General features: G+C 41.6%; 2 protein-coding genes across 4 annotated transcripts; one reads left to right on the top strand and one right to left on the bottom strand.

The window, feature by feature from the left end:
- The first annotated feature begins 891 nt into the window (after nucleotides 1–891).
- Nucleotides 892–14,826, top strand: cep85 (centrosomal protein 85). Of its 2 annotated transcripts, XM_038711817.1 has the most exons (14): nucleotides 892–1,045; nucleotides 1,967–2,026; nucleotides 2,131–2,262; nucleotides 5,792–6,582; nucleotides 9,648–9,778; nucleotides 10,004–10,121; nucleotides 10,247–10,432; nucleotides 10,907–11,059; nucleotides 11,152–11,306; nucleotides 11,400–11,517; nucleotides 12,106–12,156; nucleotides 12,248–12,355; nucleotides 12,453–12,696; nucleotides 12,824–14,826. In XM_038711817.1, exons 2-14 carry the CDS (start codon nucleotides 1,987–1,989, stop codon nucleotides 12,985–12,987), a joined length of 2,391 nt encoding a protein of 796 aa, XP_038567745.1. In that variant the 5' UTR covers nucleotides 892–1,045; nucleotides 1,967–1,986; the 3' UTR covers nucleotides 12,988–14,826. The 2 variants fall into 2 exon arrangements, with proteins under 2 accessions (XP_038567745.1, XP_038567746.1); XM_038711818.1 differs by lacking the exons at nucleotides 892–1,045; nucleotides 1,967–2,026; nucleotides 2,131–2,262 and adding an exon at nucleotides 4,785–5,105.
- Nucleotides 14,827–15,599: 773 nt separating this feature from the next.
- ubxn11 (UBX domain protein 11) lies at nucleotides 15,600–19,512 on the bottom strand. Of its 2 annotated transcripts, XM_038711824.1 has the most exons (14): nucleotides 19,336–19,512; nucleotides 19,205–19,245; nucleotides 18,519–18,635; nucleotides 18,218–18,318; nucleotides 18,074–18,125; nucleotides 17,757–17,842; nucleotides 17,585–17,675; nucleotides 17,264–17,481; nucleotides 17,094–17,171; nucleotides 16,929–17,016; nucleotides 16,702–16,805; nucleotides 16,500–16,573; nucleotides 15,846–15,998; nucleotides 15,600–15,766 (listed from the first exon to the last, which is right to left on the bottom strand). In XM_038711824.1, exons 1-14 carry the CDS (start codon nucleotides 19,404–19,406, stop codon nucleotides 15,619–15,621), a joined length of 1,422 nt encoding a protein of 473 aa, XP_038567752.1. In that variant the 5' UTR covers nucleotides 19,407–19,512; the 3' UTR covers nucleotides 15,600–15,618. The 2 variants fall into 2 exon arrangements, with proteins under 2 accessions (XP_038567752.1, XP_038567751.1); XM_038711823.1 differs by having other exon boundaries at nucleotides 16,702–17,016.
- Between the last annotated feature and the right edge of the window lie 52 nt (nucleotides 19,513–19,564).

Below are 19,564 nucleotides of genomic sequence, written 5' to 3' on the forward strand. Positions count from 1 at the left end.
CATTTGTGGTATTTTCACTTCTCTATCATCCAAAGCTGCCTACTGTTTGGTGTTAACCAACACCTTCGTGCAAAGTGAAAAGCAGAAGTGTTTGAATTACACCAGTATGCTCTTTGATATATATTTACCATGTAAAATATCTAATGAGAAATAGCTGTACCCACTGAGCACCAACCCAAATTTCAACGTTAATTAGTAGTAGAAACCGAAATCAATCTGAATGAGCAACATGCTCTTTTATTTATTTATAAAGCACTTATTTTTAAGTTCTGGTGTCACTTACCCATTTTAAAAATGTTATGGAGAATCATTATGATGTTATTTGCAGTTGTTTCCCTTGAAATGAACATCTTGGTCTTGTATGTTTTAGATAATTTTTTATGTTTTAAGTACTTTTTTATTTATTCACTTGTTTGTTGGTCTACTGGACCTGGACATGTTAACTTGTGTACACAGGGCACAGCCTAAAAAGAGACAGTCTGTTTTTCCCTGTTAAAATAAAAATCAACGTTGGGTCAGATGTGGGTTGGTGCTCACTAGGCACCTATTTCCTAATGTCTATGTTGTATATTACTGCTTAGTGTAAAAATGTTTGATTTTCTAGGTTATTCTACCCATCTCAACACATCTGGGTTAGGTTCGTTCGTTATGTGTGACTATAGTGTTTTTTCATCATATGGCAGAATGACCCCGTCATGTTTTTTTGTTGAATCAGCAGCAATATTTCAAGAATAATCTTAAGAATATTGCTACCCTAGTTTTTGGGGCTATACTCTGCAAATGTAAGCACTGCGGTTGCATATTCGTTGCAGGCAGGAAACCCCCAAACGGTTTCACAGACAACATGAGGCGTCACTGTTCAGCGGGCGGTGCTGTGACATTAAACAAGCGGCCATTGTGTGTTGACGGGTTGTCTGCTGCCATCGGAGAGGATCTGTTCAGTTGGCTAGCGGAACAACAGCAGCAGCACCGGATGGTACAGATTCGGCTTCCAGCCTCAAACCGAGATTTGTTACTGCATTTTTGTGTTCATGTGAAACGAAAGGTAAATACATATTCTTTGTCAGCGCCGACAGCTAGTTTAGTTCCAGCAGTAACATTATAAGCACCGAAGCTAACAGAGACGTGTAACGTTATTGTTAACGAAAGTAGCTCAGCAGCGTTGTGTTAGCCGTTAGCTAACGTTAGCTTGTTAAACGGAAACGGATTTGTTACGGATTAGCTAAAATGGTTAACGGTGCAGCGCTGTACAAAAAATTTACGTTATATATAACGTTAGGACGTTATAAATAAGTTTTTGCTTTAAAATAGCCCAAACCTTAGCTATGATTATCGCATTTATATAGCTTAGTATGATACAATTTAACTAATTAAATTTAGCGATTAGTCACACTGATACAGCTTGCCCTGACTGGTGTTAGCAAGTCATTTCCTTTATGAATTAGTTTCTGAAGAGGATTAGTGGGTAACAGCCAGGCTGCATCTCAGACTGATTGTATTCACCAGTAACCATTAGCTTGCTACAAATAATGTACAAACTTACTTTCTGTAGTATCTTAGGGGAATAGAGATGTTTGTGTAACAGATTATGTAACGCTAAGACATGTGCTCGTGTTGTTATTTTTGTTGCTACCCAGAAAAGTCTGTCGAGGTTGTTTATGGCAAGGGCAGAAGAGTTTCATAGGTGAGCCAATCAGTCAATAGCCAACAGCTGCTGGGTCCTTCACCACGGACGTTCAGTTAATAATATACAAGAAAGGAGCTTTTGTTCAGATCTCAGTCTCTGGTTCATCACTAAAACCTTGTTACCAGCCTCTTTTCACTGTTTCTCAGTTCACTAAATCTTGAGAATAGGTTGTCAGTTATAAACTAATGTGCTAAAAGTGAGTGAGAGGCAAACATGACTGACATCTTGTCAGAGTGTCTGCACTATATGATTATTTAATACTGTCCTCATCTCAATCAGGCGACATTGTCTTGTATGGAATGACAACCTCACAGAGATATATTGACTCCAAACCAGCGGGTAAGTTGACACTCAAAAGTCAAAATGCATAAGCAATGTGTCATTTCAGCATGTGTTGATATACTCATCTGTTGCCATTGTCCTGTTTCACATATATACATTAGCTCGGTTTGCTGACATGGAGTGGCAGACGCCAGCTGTGTCAGAGAAGTTCCAAAGCCGCTTTGGCCGCCGGCCTGGAACATCGGACAGTGGGGACACTGGTCTTGGCACCTCAGCATCTGACAGCACAGAAGGTGATGACTTTAGCTTGTTCTTTCCCTGCCTGAGTGTGTTGTGTAACATTGTTTTGAAGTCTGCCTGTCAGTGCAGGGCTCTGAACTGACTTTTTGAGTGCACTATCCAGCACTTTAGCAAAACAGACAGACTAGACAGAGATGCACTGCAGCTAACACATCAACTTAACGTTACTGTTTGCTGATATCAAACTTGGAGAGGAGAGAACACAAATTTACCTGATTGCTGTTCCTGAAATTCACTCATGGTGTGGTGTTTTATTTATTTATTTATTTTTAGTACCTCATCACGTGACCAAAAGTATAGTTCTCCTTCATCCTGTCATCGAAACATTGACACCTGCTTGCACACAAGGGGGTTGCGTTATGCAACTTGGGTAGTTAGCGTGAAGGGCATGCACACCAGTTCTTGTTCGCTCCTGGTGTTTCACATTACTGTATATAAAATTATGATTTTAAACAAACAAACAAACAAAAACGGGGGGGATATTTGCAAGTCGCACTTGTGCACCAAGTTATAAAATTGAGTAGCAGTGTCTCCTGGTTACAAAATGTGAGTAAATTGTCGCAGTCTGTAGCCATGCAGTGATAGAGCTCCAGTTTGCACTCTATACAGCCAGAGTTCGGTGCTTTAGTGGTGATTAAATTGTGTGTTTTCAAATTGGACTTTGAAAGTTGAGAACTGTCATGTAATGTTTAATGTAGTGAGAAGCCCAGTGTGGCCGAGGCTGAAACGGCTTTGTCTTCATGTTTGTGTTATTGTTGCTTAGGCTTTTTATAGTTTGTTAAAAAATGTTCATAATCCATTGTGGAAGCCCTGGAGATTTGCAGAGGTAGATTAAAGTCCCAGCTAAAAATGCCCCAAGGCTCTGCTGCACTCTCACTTAAGGTTAATTGGCTGGATAGGTGTTGGTATGCTAGGACAGGACTTTGCCTGTGGAGGGAATATTCAGAGAGTTGTTTATAAAATGGGAACATCCCACTGGAGAAAATGTGAAATCTCACTGGGGATGGTGGGTGTGTGTATATTCTATATTTAAATGTATTTACACAGTGTAGAAAAAAATAATAGACTCGTGGTATCAGGAAGGTTCCATGTACTGGCTGGCCTGCTGGGGTGGATTGTCCCACGTTCAACAGGAAACGCTGATAAAATAATATGCTGGAAAATGATCCCAAGTGTATCAGCACTGTAGGTTCACAAAGCTGGTATTCATGGCAGGGCTGGCTATTAGAAAATTTTTAATACCAATTGCAAGCAGGTCAATGTTTTTTGCTTTTTACATCAAGTTATATATATTTATATGTGTTGGCTTCCTTGAGGTAGTCCTAAGAATGCCATTCAACACATAATGTATCTTCCCAGCTGTTAAAAACTGTAGTGGATCTTTAATAGTATCAGTTAAAATCTCCTGGCTATCAGTAGTACCCATAATCACTCTGAACAGTTGTATAACAGCAGAGGTATACAAGTCCGTTTTATAATTTTTATGAGAGATTTTATGTAAACACAGACAAGCATCACAAAACCTGAAAGGGAAGGTGTCTAGAACCGTTAGTAATGTTAGTAGATGCATATCTTCTGCATCTTCCAAATAACTGAATATATTTGAAGTGTCCATAGCGTTGTCTTACTGTCTCTAAACACACTGTTCACTGAGCTCAGAGCTTGTAAAACAACATTCCTTGGAGGGTTTAAGCTACATTTGAGCACATGGTGGCCCAGCTCCTTATTAGAGTCTATTGTTAGGTTGACATGATTTTTTCCAACCTTGAACATGTTAATGTAGAGTGTGTGGTGTGTTCTTTGGATACATTTCCTTCTTATAGCAGTTTTCTTAATGTGGCCTTTTTTATGAATGTACTTCTGAGGCGACTTGCTTGTTTTAGTTAACAGCTGTTGAGCGTGCCACTGGTGCTGGTACAGCTTTGACCTGCCACTTAAACTGACAGCCGTACCTAGCAACATGACAATTAACCCCAAATTTAGCCACAACAATGACCTGTTGTAGACAATACTGTACAGCGATGCATACCATACTTTTTAAATTTAACAGCTTAAGAATACCAGACTTGGTTTTTTTTTTCTTTTTTTTGAAAAATGTTGTTTTTTAATTTTAGTTGCTTGGTGTTTATCAAAACATGCTGTTTTACAGCTGTAGGTAATAATCATTATGTTATATACTTTTTAAAGGCAGGAATGTCTGTTGAGCAAATATCTATCTTAAGAGTAGTTTAGACTTGTTCTAGCCGGTGATGAATCAGTAGAGCCTGGAGGCTTCTTTTTATATTTAAAGTTTTACCTTCCTGAAAGCTTGATGTTGTTTCATTAAAATTCTTGCCTTATTATTATTTTCTTGTGTGATTGCAAAGTTTCCCATTTTAACGAAGTTGTTGTTTAAAGTGAGCAGGCCATTCAGTCTTTGACTTTGGATGTTCACGGCAATGTGTGTGTGTGTTACAGTGGAAGGAGGCAAGGTGCTTTAAAAAGCGGCACCCACAGATCACGCTGTAACTTGAGAGGTGGGCTATAAATACCCCTAACCTTTCCTGCGTATCCCTGTTTGTGTGTGTTTGCTCTGAGCTTTGATACAGGCTGGTTTGGCTGTTGGAGGACAATACGGCTTTGGGCGGAGGGCCTGCCTGCTGCGACACTGTCAGTCTTAGCTTCAGAGGTCGATTCGGTACTTCCCAGAGATGCAGTGGACCTACTGTTGTTTTGCTTTAAAGCATTGTGCAGCTCAGCTCACCTCAGTTCAGCTTTAGAAAAAATGCCACAGCTAATAACATGTTTGTTGCGTTGGAGTGAATGCCAGATTTCCAGGCTTCAACAGGTCTCTCAGGTTTGTAATGCTGCTGAGTTATGTAACTCTGAAATGTGTTGGGGCTCGTGGAGATTTCTGTAGGTGGCTTGTCGTGATTTTGGTGTTCCTGAAGTTTTTTATAAGCATAATGTGATCTCTGAGGTTTACAAAGGAAGACCACTAACATTTTTGTGCATGTTTAATGGAGTGGATTGGGTGTGTAGTCTTTACAGTAATCTCAGGGTGCGTATCTTTGCATATGCTAACGGAGTAATTACAAGACTTCATGCCAATTAAACAGGAAGACCCTTTAGTCAGCAGTTCTTTTGAAAGAGAATTTTACAGTGGATTATAATTATCTTGCATGTACACTCAGTTATGTGGCAGTGCTATACAGCAGCATATTTGTGTGTTTTGTTTTTTTTAATCATGCAATGCAGAGCTTCTGCTCTGCGCATTGGTTTAAGTCTATTATAAGACTATTCCCTGCTTTGAGTCAGTCAGAGCCAGTTAATTCTTTCTGTGGTGACACCTCATCATCAAAGTAGGCCACCCATAAACCCTGCTGCATCTACTTTACATCACTGACTGAAAATAGAGGAGATGGCCTTAAGTAGTGCTCTAGATATTCTGCACTGAATTAACATGATCTATCTTCATATTGAATAGTGAGCGAAGAACACTTAATGTAAATTCTAATGACTCTTTCTTCTCGTACTCTTAAGATTTCTGCAGTTCCAGCAGCAGCCCCCCTTTCCAGCCCATCCGCAGTCAGATCCCCATACCCACTGCACATGTCATGCCATCCACGGCCGGAGCCCCGGCCTCTAAGCCCCAGTCATGTGTCCAGGAGGACTCCCTATCCTCTGAGGGCCACAGGTCTTCCTCTGGCTCCAGAACCCCAAGTGGCTCCGCCTCGAAGTCTTCCTCTCTCTCCAAATCAGCATCCTCGCCCAACTTGGATGCTCCCACTGGTGTGGGAGGTGATCCCGTGGTGCCAAAGCCAGACTGCCTGAGCCGCTACCGCAGCCTTATCAATGGGCTGGACCACTCGCTGTTCCCCTCAGATCACACTCGGATGGATGAGGGCCAGAGGTTTGACACTCCTGCTGTAGAGCCTACGCTAAATCAGTCAGCCCTGTTAGGGGGGTTATGCCCTGATGTCAGACTCCGATTACAGACGACCGGGATTAGAGACACCTTAGACTGTGTGTCTGAGGCCTACAGAGGAGGTATGGAGCACAGCTATAAGGTTCTACCTGAAGCTAGGCCTGGAGTTCCTGGCACAGCAGAAACCTCTAATCAGAGGGGCAGTCAGCCTGGTGCGGCCGGATCCCCTGGAGTTTATGCAAACCCTCTCAGCCTGCAGACACAGGCTCTGCTGAGGGAGCATGCAGGCTCCAAGGGTTATGAGCCACTGCGGCAGGAGAGATGTAGTGAAATGTCAAGCTGGCAGCAACAACAGCAACATAAGCAGCAACTGGAAAGTTTACGCCTGCAACTGGAACAAATGCAGGTAAGCATTTATTCTAAATAGAAAATCATATCACATTAGAGGTAGAGAAACACAAACTGGGGGTGTGGACTTTTAAAAAAAAAAAAAAAAAAAAAAAAAAAAAAGCCACTGCTTTTGGTTCAGTGTAAGGGGTATGCATTGAAGTCACCCTTTCACACTGGTGGTAAAACAAACTCTTCTTGGCTGCTATGAATGGTGGATTTTTTGAAGAAAATGCCCTGACAAGGTAAAGGCCTTTGTAGTAAACATGTGGAGCATTCAGCTTTTTGTGGACACTGAAATCTGGCCAGATATTTGGTTCCTGACACACATTTAGGTCAACATTGGAAAAATAACTAAACCGCTAAACAAAGCCTGGAGCCATACAGATGCCTTGTCCTATTTTATAGCAGGATCTGTCAAGTCAATCAGCAAACTCAAAATCACAAAAGCCACAAAGGATTTTCTGGTGTCTGTTGTCAGATTTATAAAAACAAAGTTACATTTCATTTGTATAATTGAGAAAATCCTGTGCTTGATTAACCCTAGACAGCTGAACTGCAGATCCCCACCCCCACAAAGAGAGAGAGAGACAGAAAGAGTGCTTCACTCTCAAATGACTGTGAATAGTTTTTGTAGTATGTTACCTTTTCCACAGGTTTGGCACCATAGTTGGGGGCGCACTGGTTTTTTTGACTAATAGCCGGGTCTGTAGCTGGTAACTTACATCCATCTCCATGCTTTGTTTTAGTGTTGTGACAGCCCTGAAGAGAGTAGTAAACTACAGTTCTTAGCTAACTAGTGGTCTGAACCGCTCTGCTGATAAAAGATGGTAGTGAGACGTTGTGGTGGTGTTCATATTGTAAACAGGAACTTTATTTCCTCTGCAGCAGTGAACACAATACACAACTTTAACACTAACCTGCAAACTAAGCATCTGGCCCATCTCACAGCTCTGTAGCCAGACTGAATGTGCTACACATGTCTATTGTTTTTTTCCACTGGTAAAAACAATAGAAGATATATATCTTTTTAAATAAGACGATTGTTGCATAAACTATTAGATTTTTTTCATAATGTAATGATTATTCCCTTTGCAACCTGTATAAAGCTGTCAAAAACATTGATAGACCAATAAATCAGGCCAATATCTGGCATTTTGAGATAATCGACCTCGACCAATACTTGCACTCACGAGGCCGATATATCATCCTAAATGACAGCAGATCTAATCTAAATCCATTACTGGCTAGCACTAAATATATATTGTCACTTCTGACTGTAATGAATCTTCAGCCACAGAAATTAAATAACCAAAAAAAGCACTTTCCGTGTTTAGCCTAATACGTCAAAAGACCGAATAAATTTTACCAAACAATTAGGTTGACATGTCGGGAGTGTGGACGCATTTTAAAGTGTCTGAGAAAGACTCAAAAATCTCCATTTGCAGACACTGTTCTGTTGAATTGTCTCCTAGCACATCCACTCCATCTGTGGCTGACTTAGAAAAGGCAATAAACGATCTGACCTGCTTTGAGTGTTCTGAGAAGGCGATTAAGCTAGCCGCACCTAACTTTGGAGTGCACACGTATTCAAGCCTTTATGGTAAATCCACTGAAACGGACCAGTGCGTGCTGACAGGCAGATTAGCAATTTTATCCTGTCATTTTCTCTCTTTACAAAGACAAGTGTTGCAGTATGAGAGTCCTACCTGAGAGAGTCTTCATGTTATGCGATACGAGAACCACATACAACATAATTTATCAAATTGGGTCAGACTTGATGAATTTAGCGCTAGGATACACGTGTCAACGTCCGGTTTTCAAAATAAGGTGTCTATACAGTATGGAAATAAGATTAATTGAATTCTGTTCACAGAAAGTATAAAACATATTACATGTGTCCATTAAAAGAAAATGTACACATGTAATTTGCCGGACCCTCTCAGGCCTCAGACCCACCCCCCGTAGTCTCTTCAAATTACCAGTCACATTCTGAAATAGCATAACCCAATGTATGTTTCTATTTCATTAACTGATAAAAAGTCCATCTAAAACAGCACATTACTGCATGGAATAATGGAATTATACATGACTTTTCTTTGTTTTACATTTATTCATTTAGCTGACCAAAGCGACTTACAATTGCTATACATGTCAGAGGTCGCACACCTTTAGGGGTTAAGTGTGTTGTTCAGGGACACAATGTTGGATGGGTCACAGTGGGGGATTGAACCCGGGTCTCTCAGACCAAAGGCATAATTTTATCCATTGCGCCATCACCAGACTTTCCTTTGTTTTGATCTCGGCATTATATATTGGCCGCCCTGCTCTCTAAATATTGTGATCGGCACTGGCCATTGAAAAAGCTGCATCAGACGCTTTTGCCATTTCCAAACACTGCGCTGGCACATGAATCGAAACTTAATCGCTTTTTACTGTATAAAGAAATTGTTTTCATGATGATCTTTCGAACATTGTCTGATAAAGTAAATGATTGGCTGTTAAAGCTGTGTTTAGATGGGAGCATTCATTCATTCATTCATTCATTCATTTGTGGTGCTGAATTTATTCCACAAGGCACCAGAATACACCCGACATTTGGCGGTGATGTCAGTGTGTGTTGGGGAGAGACTTTAAATAGTCGCTGAGGTGGAATTACATTCTGTCCTGAAGAGAGATTAGCACAGCTTGATACTCATCAAGTTTAATTTCTCTTTTGTGAGCCATTTGAAATGGACCATGTTGTTATTGACCAAGTTTCTGTGGTTCCCTTGTCAGATGACTGCTGTCTGTGGTATAAAAATAATTTGATCATGTGTTAGCAAGGCTAGCGGTAATTCCTGAGATGTTTTGTTTTGTTTTGTGCGACTATTTTTGTGCATCTGTCAGCACCTGTATTGCGTGCCCTGTACTCAAACTAAACTGTCGTGAGATAGAAGTGGAAGGATGTCCGCCTTACACACAGTTTATTTATTATCAGGGTTAAAATTGTGCAGTTCTAAATCTTTTCATCTCTTTCCACCGAATAGTTTCTCCACATGATACAGCTCTTACTGTCAAATGTTTTTTCTCTTTTTGTTACAGTTGATGAGTGCGGGAGTGGGTCAGTACCCATCGCTGTACTCGACGCCCGTTCAGTCGGAATCCGGCAAGTGGGACGCTCTGGTCAAAGCCAGTGAGAGTCTGCTAAAGGAGAAGGAGCTCATCATTGAGAGGCAAGTGTTTCTACTGCTCATGGAGGGGACGGGGTCTTTGTGTCATCTGATACAGTGACTTGATACTGTGGTATTGTACATTTTATTCTTAACATTGAAGACCATAGTTTTGGTCACACAAAATATTAAAAGTTTACTGTTTCAGGAGTGAATATAGTATTTTTGTTTGTCTGCTCAGTGCTGACTTTATTGTTCTTGTTTTTATGATAATTGGACGTGATGCAGACAAAAGCAGCATATGGCCCAGTTGGAGCAGCGTCTGAGGGAAAGCGAGCTGCAAGTCCATGGAGCCCTCCTGGGCCGAGGAGCTTCTTATGGGGACATGTGTATGCTGCGGCTACAGGTTAGAGACAACATGCACTAGCCCCCACAAACACTACTGACAACCCTGCATTATACTGTCATCATCCTTACAGACTATTTCAAGAACCTTTATTGAAACTTTCCCATCACACGGTGGGTTTACAGGAGGCCCAGAGGGAGAATGTGTTCCTGAGGGCGCAGTTTACTGAGCGCACCGACTGTGTCGCCCTGGAAAAAGCAGAGGCAGAGCGCAGACTGGGGGCAGTTGAGGCCGAGACGCGCCGACTAACTGACAGCCTGAAGGAGACCTGTGAGAGACATGCGGAGGAGATGAAGAAACAGGAAGAGAGGGTTTGTGCTTGCTTAACACATCTTCCTAACATCCAACGCTGCGAGCACGCAAAAAAAACTAAAAAGACACTTGAAAAAGTAGATGGCACTGAGAAGAGTAAATGATAACCCTGTTTACGAGCTGTTCATTTTGCTTCTGTTTAGTGGAGAGATGCATTTAAATTTCTGTACTTTGCCCAGTAATGAAGAGAAGCTGTTTCCTGCTTCCTATCACAACAGTTCCAGACAGCTGATATTATAGAAACACAACACTGTACAGAAAAGCGGAGATAAAGTCACTGTGAATCCTTAACAAGTTAATTTTCATAGAGAAAGATGAAGGAACATTTGATGATGTTTGTAGGAACATTTTGCTTTCTCTTTTCTCACTTGCTGTGATTTACGAATATGTATGGCACCTTATTACTTGTTGAGCATATTATCCCTCTTACCACATACCATACCTTACCATACCACATTTCCCTTTTTGTGCAGATCCGCAGTCGAGACAAGCACATCAACAACCTGAAGAAGAAGTGTCAGAAGGAGTCGGAGCTGAAGAGGGAGAACCAGCAGCGTATTGAGACTCTGGAGCGCTATCTTGCTGACCTGCCCACCTTGGAGGACTACCAGAGCCAAAACAAGCAGGTTAGGGCCGTTCTGCTTGAGTTCCTCTGATTTTACTTGGGTCAAAATGTGTAAATCCTTCAACCTGGACACATGTTTGTCTTTTTCACCAGCTTCTGGAGGCTGAACAGCAGGTGAGTCAGCTCCAAGAGAAAGCACAAGAGCTGGAGGTCTGCCTAGAGACGACACGCTCTCAACTGCGGGAAAAAGACACACAGCTGGAAGATCAGAAACGCAAGGAGAGAGACCTGCTGACCACCATTACTGAGTATGTGCACACTCGGGTCTGACAACAAAGTACCGTCTTCTCAGTGGGCATTAATTCAAACCTTAATAACTCTGCGTAATCTGTCTTCATCAGTATGCAGCAGCGCGTACAGCAGGGTCTGGAGGATGGAGCCAGGCTGCCCTCCCTGGATGTGGAGAGGCTCAGAGGAGAGAACAGTGCTTTGAGGGAGGAGCAGCAGAGACTCAAAAAGGTCTGTTATGGTTTATCTATTGTGTGTTTTCTCTTTAAAGGCTCATCTGGGTACTTGAAATACTTTGGGGACAGCTTTTGTATGAGTACTCCTCGGGCTGCTTTTATTCATGCAGTCACATATTTGAATGCATAAACTGTATTCTATGCAATCTAATTGTAGTTTTATTGTTTATATGCTTCAACCCCAAATGACTTCAGCTTCAGAAAGTTGATCTGACTGAGTGAGCTTAGAGGAAGTGTGGGTTAAGTTTGAACCATAGGTTCAGAGAAGTGTTCATTTCTCTGGAAGTAAGTTCCTGTATGTTGTGGTTAAAGCGTGTAGCAGCAATCTGTCCATCAAAGTTTTTAGCGCGTGGCTTCTTCTTTTTTTTTTTTTTTTTTTTTTTTTCCTGTAATGTTTACCATGCTTTCTGTACTGCTGTGTGCTTCACCTGCAAAGTAAACACTTCCGGTCATAAACACCATGAAGCTTAGGTCACAACCTCCCAGTCCAATAGAACAGCGAGGAGAAAGAGTGCTAAAAATACAAAAGGAGTAGGAGTTGATCATTGCATTATGTATCGTTTTAAAGCTCGTCTCTTTGCAGGTCATTGAGAAGCAGCACCGAATGATGGAACAGCTTGGCTCTCAGATCCAGGTGTTTATCTCTTCACAATGATTTGTTTGGCTACTGTTCAGTTTTATAGTCTCTCGGCAGTTGTGAGACATTAAATTGTTTGTGTCTGCAGGCTTTGGAGGAGCAGATATCTCAGGAAGAGAGCAGCTCTCAAGCTCTCAGAGAAGAGGTGCTGGCCAAAGAGCAGAATGTGTTAGAGCTCCACACAGCCATGAAGGAGGTGAGACAGACTAACCCTGCCCACTCCCTGACAAACCTGGTCAGAAATTGCCTGACACTTTTGACCGGGTAACGTTGATGCTGACTCTCTGTTTCAGCTGTCAGCCCAGAACCAGGACCTGATGGAGCAGAATCTGACCCTGCAGGAGCAAGTGAGTGATCCAGAGCAGAGAAGCTCCAGCCAGGCCTCCTCTGTCCTGCAGCCAGCTGGGGCTCGTCTCACGCAGAGGTTGCATCTAGAGATCGCTTCCTGCCTCAGTGACCTGCGCTCCCTGTGCAGCATTCTCACCCAGAGAGCTCACGGACAAGACCCCAACCTTTCTCTGCTGCTTGGTCTCACATGTGAGCAGTTACTTTAATTTTACTCTCTCTTATGTTGATGATAGTTAAGTTCAAAAACATAAAAAGTAAATAGTCAGTGTGGGGTAAACCTGTACAACATGTATTAGTCATGTTTTGTTCTTTCCAGCACCCCCGCCAGTGGCAGAGCAGGCCGAGGACTGGATGTGTCCCGAGGTGCTGCAGAAGAAGCTGGTTGAAGCGCAGCAGCTCCGCCGAGACGTTGAGGAACTACGTAATGTAATACTGGACCGTTACGCACAGGACATGGGAGAGAACTGCATCACCCAATAACCTTGTCGCCCAGGCAACGGAAGAAACTTTCGTTAGCCCCACTTCACCGCCTGAAGCATCAAAAAACGGGCTTGTCTTTCAGTTACTGAATGTCAGAAAGAGGATTTTTAATTTTCTTAAAATGGGGACAGAGGAAATCCCAAATGGTTTAACTTCTCCTTCTTTCAACTGACTGTAAGTCGTTTTTCAAGCCGCCTGCCTCTAGCTCAGAGCCCCCTAACCCCCCGGTGAGTTCATCTATTTCAGTCCAAGGGCTAACAGAAAATAACTTACCTCTAATACTTGATACTTAAGCATTGAGTGTGTGTGTGTGTGTGTTTTTTTTTTTTTTTTTTTTAATAATGACATGATGCTGTCTGTTACCAAACAGTCTTATACTTTGTGTTCCACTCCAGTGGATAACTATTTGTGTAAAAGTCCCACAATATATAATTTATTTAAATCTTAATTTCCTTCTCTAGGGGAATAATTTGAAAGTGGTTGACAATCAACTGAAAATATTTTAACCTGTGCTTTTAACTGAATTCGCAAGGAGATGTTACTAACATGCCATTATTTAAAATGGTGAACGCTGTAACATTAGTAACTGTAACATACTGCTGTGAGGTATAAGACTTGACAACTGAAGGGTTTAATACCAAATCAGCTTCTCACACCAACAGGCCTCCAACAGATTTATTACCAAAGAAACACCTGTCAAAGCAGTTGTGCCAGTCTGTGAATGTTTGTGAACGCTTCTCTCTGCTGCAGGCCTTGTTCTGAATGAGTACCAACATGTGCCTTTTTGTCACGTTTGCAACCACGATGCTAATTCATTTTTAGACCAACCACAAAGGGCTGTTTGCAGCTGACTCTTCCAATATTACCTTTTGCTGAGTGTATCAACCAGTAGGATAGTCAATACATTCCCTGACTCTGAATGTAGCAGATAACATTGGGCCACATCACAGAGCTTGTGGAGGCCCCCTTACACTGTGTTTTTTTTTTTTTTGTTGCTGGTAGATAAATTTAAGTTAGTTGAAACCCTTCAGTCTGTGTGATCTTATGTAGATGAATAGCTTCACAGTATACTATACATTTCAGGTTGATAATAGCTGACTCGTATTCGACAGAGTGGTTAACTATTTGATAAATGTATGACTGAGAAACAGTATTAATCTTCAGTGAAATTTTATTTGTTTGTATTGACAACTCAGTGGGTCCTCCAAATGTGTTGCTGCGAAGATGTGCTAATGTGTTTGAGCAAACCTGGCTTCCACAACGTGTAAAGGTCCCATGAAGTGGCTTTTAGATTAGTAATTTCCTCCCATGTGGTTTGACATGTTTCATATAAGATGTTGGGGCTGGGTTTAGTGTCGAGAGGGACATGATAGTAGTGTTTTAAAGATTGGCAGTAGTCATTGAGGACCTTTCATCTTCTTCAAAAAGAGGAGGGCCATGTTTTAATCCCACATGGTGGTAGTGATGATGGTGATGGGAGGGGTTGGCTGGATCACCCCTAAATCTCCAGTCACATTGTACTGGATGGAATTTTATATTTGCCCCGAGTGTGGGATAAGCCATAAAAAAGGTGACACTTTACAGGAAGAGAAAGGTATTTTAATATAAAAATATGCAAATTATACCGAACAACACGCCCAGGGAGACGCAAGCCATTTTCTTTTGTTCACGGGACCTTTTTTAAAAACTCAAGTAGCACAAGGTTTATCTTTGGAAAGTCTGGCTCTGCATGCCTTAACATCTCAAGTGTTTTTGAAAAAGGGAAAAAGATGTTTATATTTTCATACATTTGTCCTTGTTTGTATTTGCATATTTTAGAAATAAAGATTTTCAACATTTTGTTTAGTTTAATTTGTTTCAGATTTGTTTTTAGCTGTAGTTTTGTCATCCCTTCTGTGCAGAAAGCCTTGGATACCAGCTTTCTATATATCTGGATGCATCGATTCAATATGCCAGATCAGGTAGCATAACATTCAATCAATCGCGGTGGACCACCTGCTCAGTTTTCAGAGGCGCAGTGATCCCTGTCCTCATCTTACCCAACATAAAAAAAAAATGATCCCAGTGAGTTCCACACAAGGTGTACAGTTTTAAAATTTGGAACCAAGTGAGTACTGATACTGGATTGTTAATCTGTATCAGCAGAAGTACTGTCTGACAGCAGAAAAATTTTATCAGTGCATCCTATTCTGTAACACCAAGAGGAGTTTCTGTAATAGCAGATGGAAAAGCACAGGTATAAGTGATTTAAAAAAATGAGTCATTTAGATGATGAATATCATTCAGCTTCTTCAGTTTTAAGGTCCTGCTTTTGTTCATGCTTGCTCACTGTCAGGGTTTAGTGGGACACATGAACAGCAAACGTTAATGATATTAGTAAACACCTGTGCTTTTCTACTGGGACAAGTTGGCCAAAGTGGCCCAAATCCGAACTGGAAAAGGTCAGATTCCACGTTACCTGGGCTGTTAACACTGATCAGATCTGTGTCACACATGAGCAAAAAAAAAAAATCTGATTTGTGTCACTTTGGCCTGCAGTCTGGACTAAATGTCTGCTGTGAGAAGGTCAGATTTAAAAACAAAACAAAAAAAAAACGCTTACAACTCATACATAAACTTTAAAGCTTTATTTCACTTCAGTGAAGAAGGGTGTTGCCTCTTTCGCAGCAGCAGAGTAGCGTTAGTCGTGAGTCCGCAAGATTGGAGCGTCTTGCAGTTGTCGTCGTAGAAGCACAGTGGGTGCGCGCTGATGATGTCGTAACCCGGTAGACCACCGCCTCTGTAATACGTGAAACACAAGCAGCACAGTGTCACATGTTGTAAAGACACTGAAACAGTCCAGGAAGATGTGGTCTCACCTATGTTTGTCCAGATGCCGCCGCAGGTGCCCGATTGTTTCTGAGGAGCGCATTTTCAATATGTAAGTATGATTCCCGTCTTCTGACTTCACTTTGAGTGTTGTGATAACATCCCGAGCTGATGAGGGCCACTCAGGGATGAGTGTCTGCTGCCTGTAAGGCAAACAATTCAAACATGCTTGATGTAGACTAATAATGAGAGCTCTGACTGGTCTGTGACTCCTTTTAGGAGGTCAGATCTGAATCCTAGACCCCATCACAAGCTGGCTGTCCATGGTGACCTGCCCTATTTTTCAGACCAGTGCATACAGTAATCTCCACAATCCTGACAATCTGCCGCTGCAGCCACATCAGCTTTTTAATCAGCCTTTCACATCATGTACATTGGTGTGTTCTTGAATCTAGTAATTCCTAAACACTGATTTTCCTCCTACATGGTTGTAAAGCTACATAATGATTTGACATCATACATACAGTACATCTTGTATCCTACACCGAGTGACCCAGAGTGCAATATTTTCTCAGGATCAATGGAAATACTCTAGATCTGTGCATCATTTTATAGTTTGTGTATCAATGAAAGTCAGTGAAATGTCAGTTTAGGCAACAAAATTGTGCTTACTTAATGGATGATAACATTTTGAACAAGCCTACCCGTCTTTCATGTCTTCCAGCGCCGATGTGTCTATGAGGATCACTGAGTTGCTTCTCTGGGCATCAGATGAACCCTATAATGAAAGTTTTTGGTTAGATAATGAGCAGGCTGTAGTGAGTGTACGTTCAGCACCAGCACAGACATGCAAGATGGTGCACTAAAATTGATCATCTGCTAAACAGGTCTGGGCTTGCTGCTCACCTGCAGGGTCGCCCTCAGCGAGTCCCTGATATCGATAACACGGCCAGCCTTTACTACCACCTTTGGTAACCTCTTCAGGAACTGATTCGTGCTTAACTTCTTGCCTGTGACCAGAAGAGATGCATGTGAATGACAATGGCGAATGAGCATTTCCACCTCAGGTGCGACTTTCGGGAGTATCATTGTGTTGTTTACAGGACAGAGAGTATACTGTTCTGATGATTCACCTTTCTCTCCACATGTAGCCTGTCCTTCTCCAGGAAAAGTATTCCACGGTAGCCTGAAGATAAATTCCTCATCTCGCCTGTCATGAACCTGCACAAAGAAATGATGATAAGTAGCAGTCGCACATGTAAGCTTGCACATTTGCTCGCAGACAAACAGAATCAAACCTCAAAAGGCACACCATCTGGAAATCTTTCTTGAAGCTCAGACGGAAAATACCCGTCCATCAGATCTTGCATGCACTCCTGCAACAACCCAAAAAAAGAGGACTTGAACCACCAAAGAATCCAGTTTAAAGTATTTCCTAATTTCCTGTGCATTTTTTTGGTCAGCTAACCTGGGTGCTGTGCTCCTGATAAGAGCGGAAAGGACCATCAAACATGACAATCCCGTTGCTGTAGAGACTCAGTCGAATAGTATCCTTTTTCGCCAGCTGTGCCCCCGTGGCCGTGGACTTTATGAAACACTCTCCGTCCCCTGCGAGGACGTTCAGCTCCTTGATCCTCTGCAGCACGAGGTCAAAGTTCATGTGGAAGTTCCTGACAACAGAGGCGTCTGCATGTGAAAGATACCCACCGTGTTAGGAATCATTTCATATCATAAATGCTTTTAGGGAAAGCTTGAAGGCTATGAAGAAGACAGTACATGGACACTATACCTGGATTCCAGAGGCCTGGCTGCTCAACTTCCGCGGAGTCACTGCTCTCCACGTCTCCCACCCACATCAAACCGTAGTCATTTAGAAAGCTCTGCAAGATAAGCAGCTGCTTTCAGTGTGGTGTAATCACAATATAAAGACATTAATCTAAAATGTTATTAAATCAACTTACCTCCATTTCACACACTTGTTTCTCCAGTTGTTGGCACCTTCTTTCCAGGCTGTCTCTGCCACTTAAATCATGGCTCAATACTTTTTCTGATCGAAAAAAGGAGCAACACTTTACTTTCAGTGCTTGAGACTATGAGGTCACCCCACCAATTGTGTAATGGGCATTCAAAGATAATATTTAAGTTCTGAAATGTTGTTTGGTTTAATACATTGGACACTGTGAGACAACCCAAATCCACACGGTAAGATACTGCCACAATCAAACCCTTTAGTCTAGATAAATGTAGGGAAAGTCCATCTCAGGTCTGTAGATGTCACCTGATTCTTTAAGAAGCCTCAGCTTTTCCTCCAACACTGAAATCCTTTTGTCCTTTTAGAAGAAAATGTAAAGTGAGAGTTGCCATGTTTGATGTATGTTATCACAGTTTCCCTGTTGTGGAGGGGGTGCGTGTTGTTGTTCACCTTGCGCTCAATCTCTTGTGCTTGGCTCTTCACTGTTTTCTCTAGCAGGGTCACCCGCTGAATCATGGCAGACATTAGCTCAAAGTCACTCGGCGGAGCACCTGAATAACAGAGCGTTAAAGTACGTAAAAGGTGTCCTTTACACAAGTAAAAATATAGTTTTTGATACGTTTTAAAATCAATACCTGCAATGTGATTAGATTCAAGAAAGGTTTAAATTTCAATTAGTTTATCAATAGCCTATATAAAATAACATATACTTGCCTTTGGAATATAAAAACAACTTTGTATTAACTTATACCTTTCTTTAATGGGGCTTTTGACTTTGAAGTGGAGGCAGGACTGGCTGATGAGTGAGAGGTCGGGGGAAGATTTGGATCAGAGGATTCATCATCATCCGCCATCGCTGCCTGAACTTCTGAAAACAAAAACACAAAACATGTTAAAAAAGAGAACATTTTCATGGTTTACCTGTTACAGGGAACATTTTGGTATTTATAGTAACAATCTGTCACAGTGATAACCATTTACTCAAGTACTGTATTTATGTATAGTGTTGAGGTACTTGTACTCTACTTGAGTATTATCTTTTCATGCAACTGTATACTTGTACTCCACCACATTTTAGAGGGAAATACTGTATTGTTTTAGTTTACTACAACTACTTACTTAACTACAACAGTAGTTGAAAATAATATAATAATAATAATCAATCATTTATGATATAATATCAGAATAACAGTCACAGGATCCATTTTTCTTCATATACTTCAACTTTTGATAGCCTACTTGAATTTATACATAGTATACTTTTTCAGTACAGGTCTTTTGCTTGTAATGCAGTATTTTTACAGTGCCTGTTAGTAACCTACTAATGGATGTGAATAAGCTTACTTCCTCCACCACTGAGTGGTGACATCTGCTGTTTTAGTGACCTGTCAGTGTTATGCCTTTTATGCTTAGTATAAGATTTGACCAGCAACCTACCTTTTAACAGATTCCTCCTGAAAGGCACTTTCTGTCTTTCCCTGCAGATCAAAGAGAGTTTAGTGTTCATGTTTCCTCACGGTGAAGTTAGCACCTGTAGGCCTAAAGAGATTTCCCAATGAGTCACCTACCACTGCTCATTCAGAGGGGTTTGCAAAGGAGTGCGCCTCGTTTTCTTCAGCATCGACAAAGGTGAGCTCATTTTACCTGAGACAGCTTAGACACTGCAAGTTAAGCTAAATATCTCAAACTGCTGCGACTATAGGTGTGTTCACAGGGACCTCCCGACTTTCTTTCAGTTTGTTTGGAGTATGTTGCCATTAGTAACGCAGTAGCAGAATGACGACTACAGGTGTGTTC

Source organism: Micropterus salmoides, unplaced genomic scaffold (genome assembly GCF_014851395.1).
Source record: "Micropterus salmoides isolate LMB-PRFRI ecotype aquatic unplaced genomic scaffold, ASM1485139v1 Ms_hic_scaffold_11, whole genome shotgun sequence".
NCBI classification, from domain to species: Eukaryota; Metazoa; Chordata; class Actinopteri; order Centrarchiformes; family Centrarchidae; genus Micropterus; species Micropterus salmoides.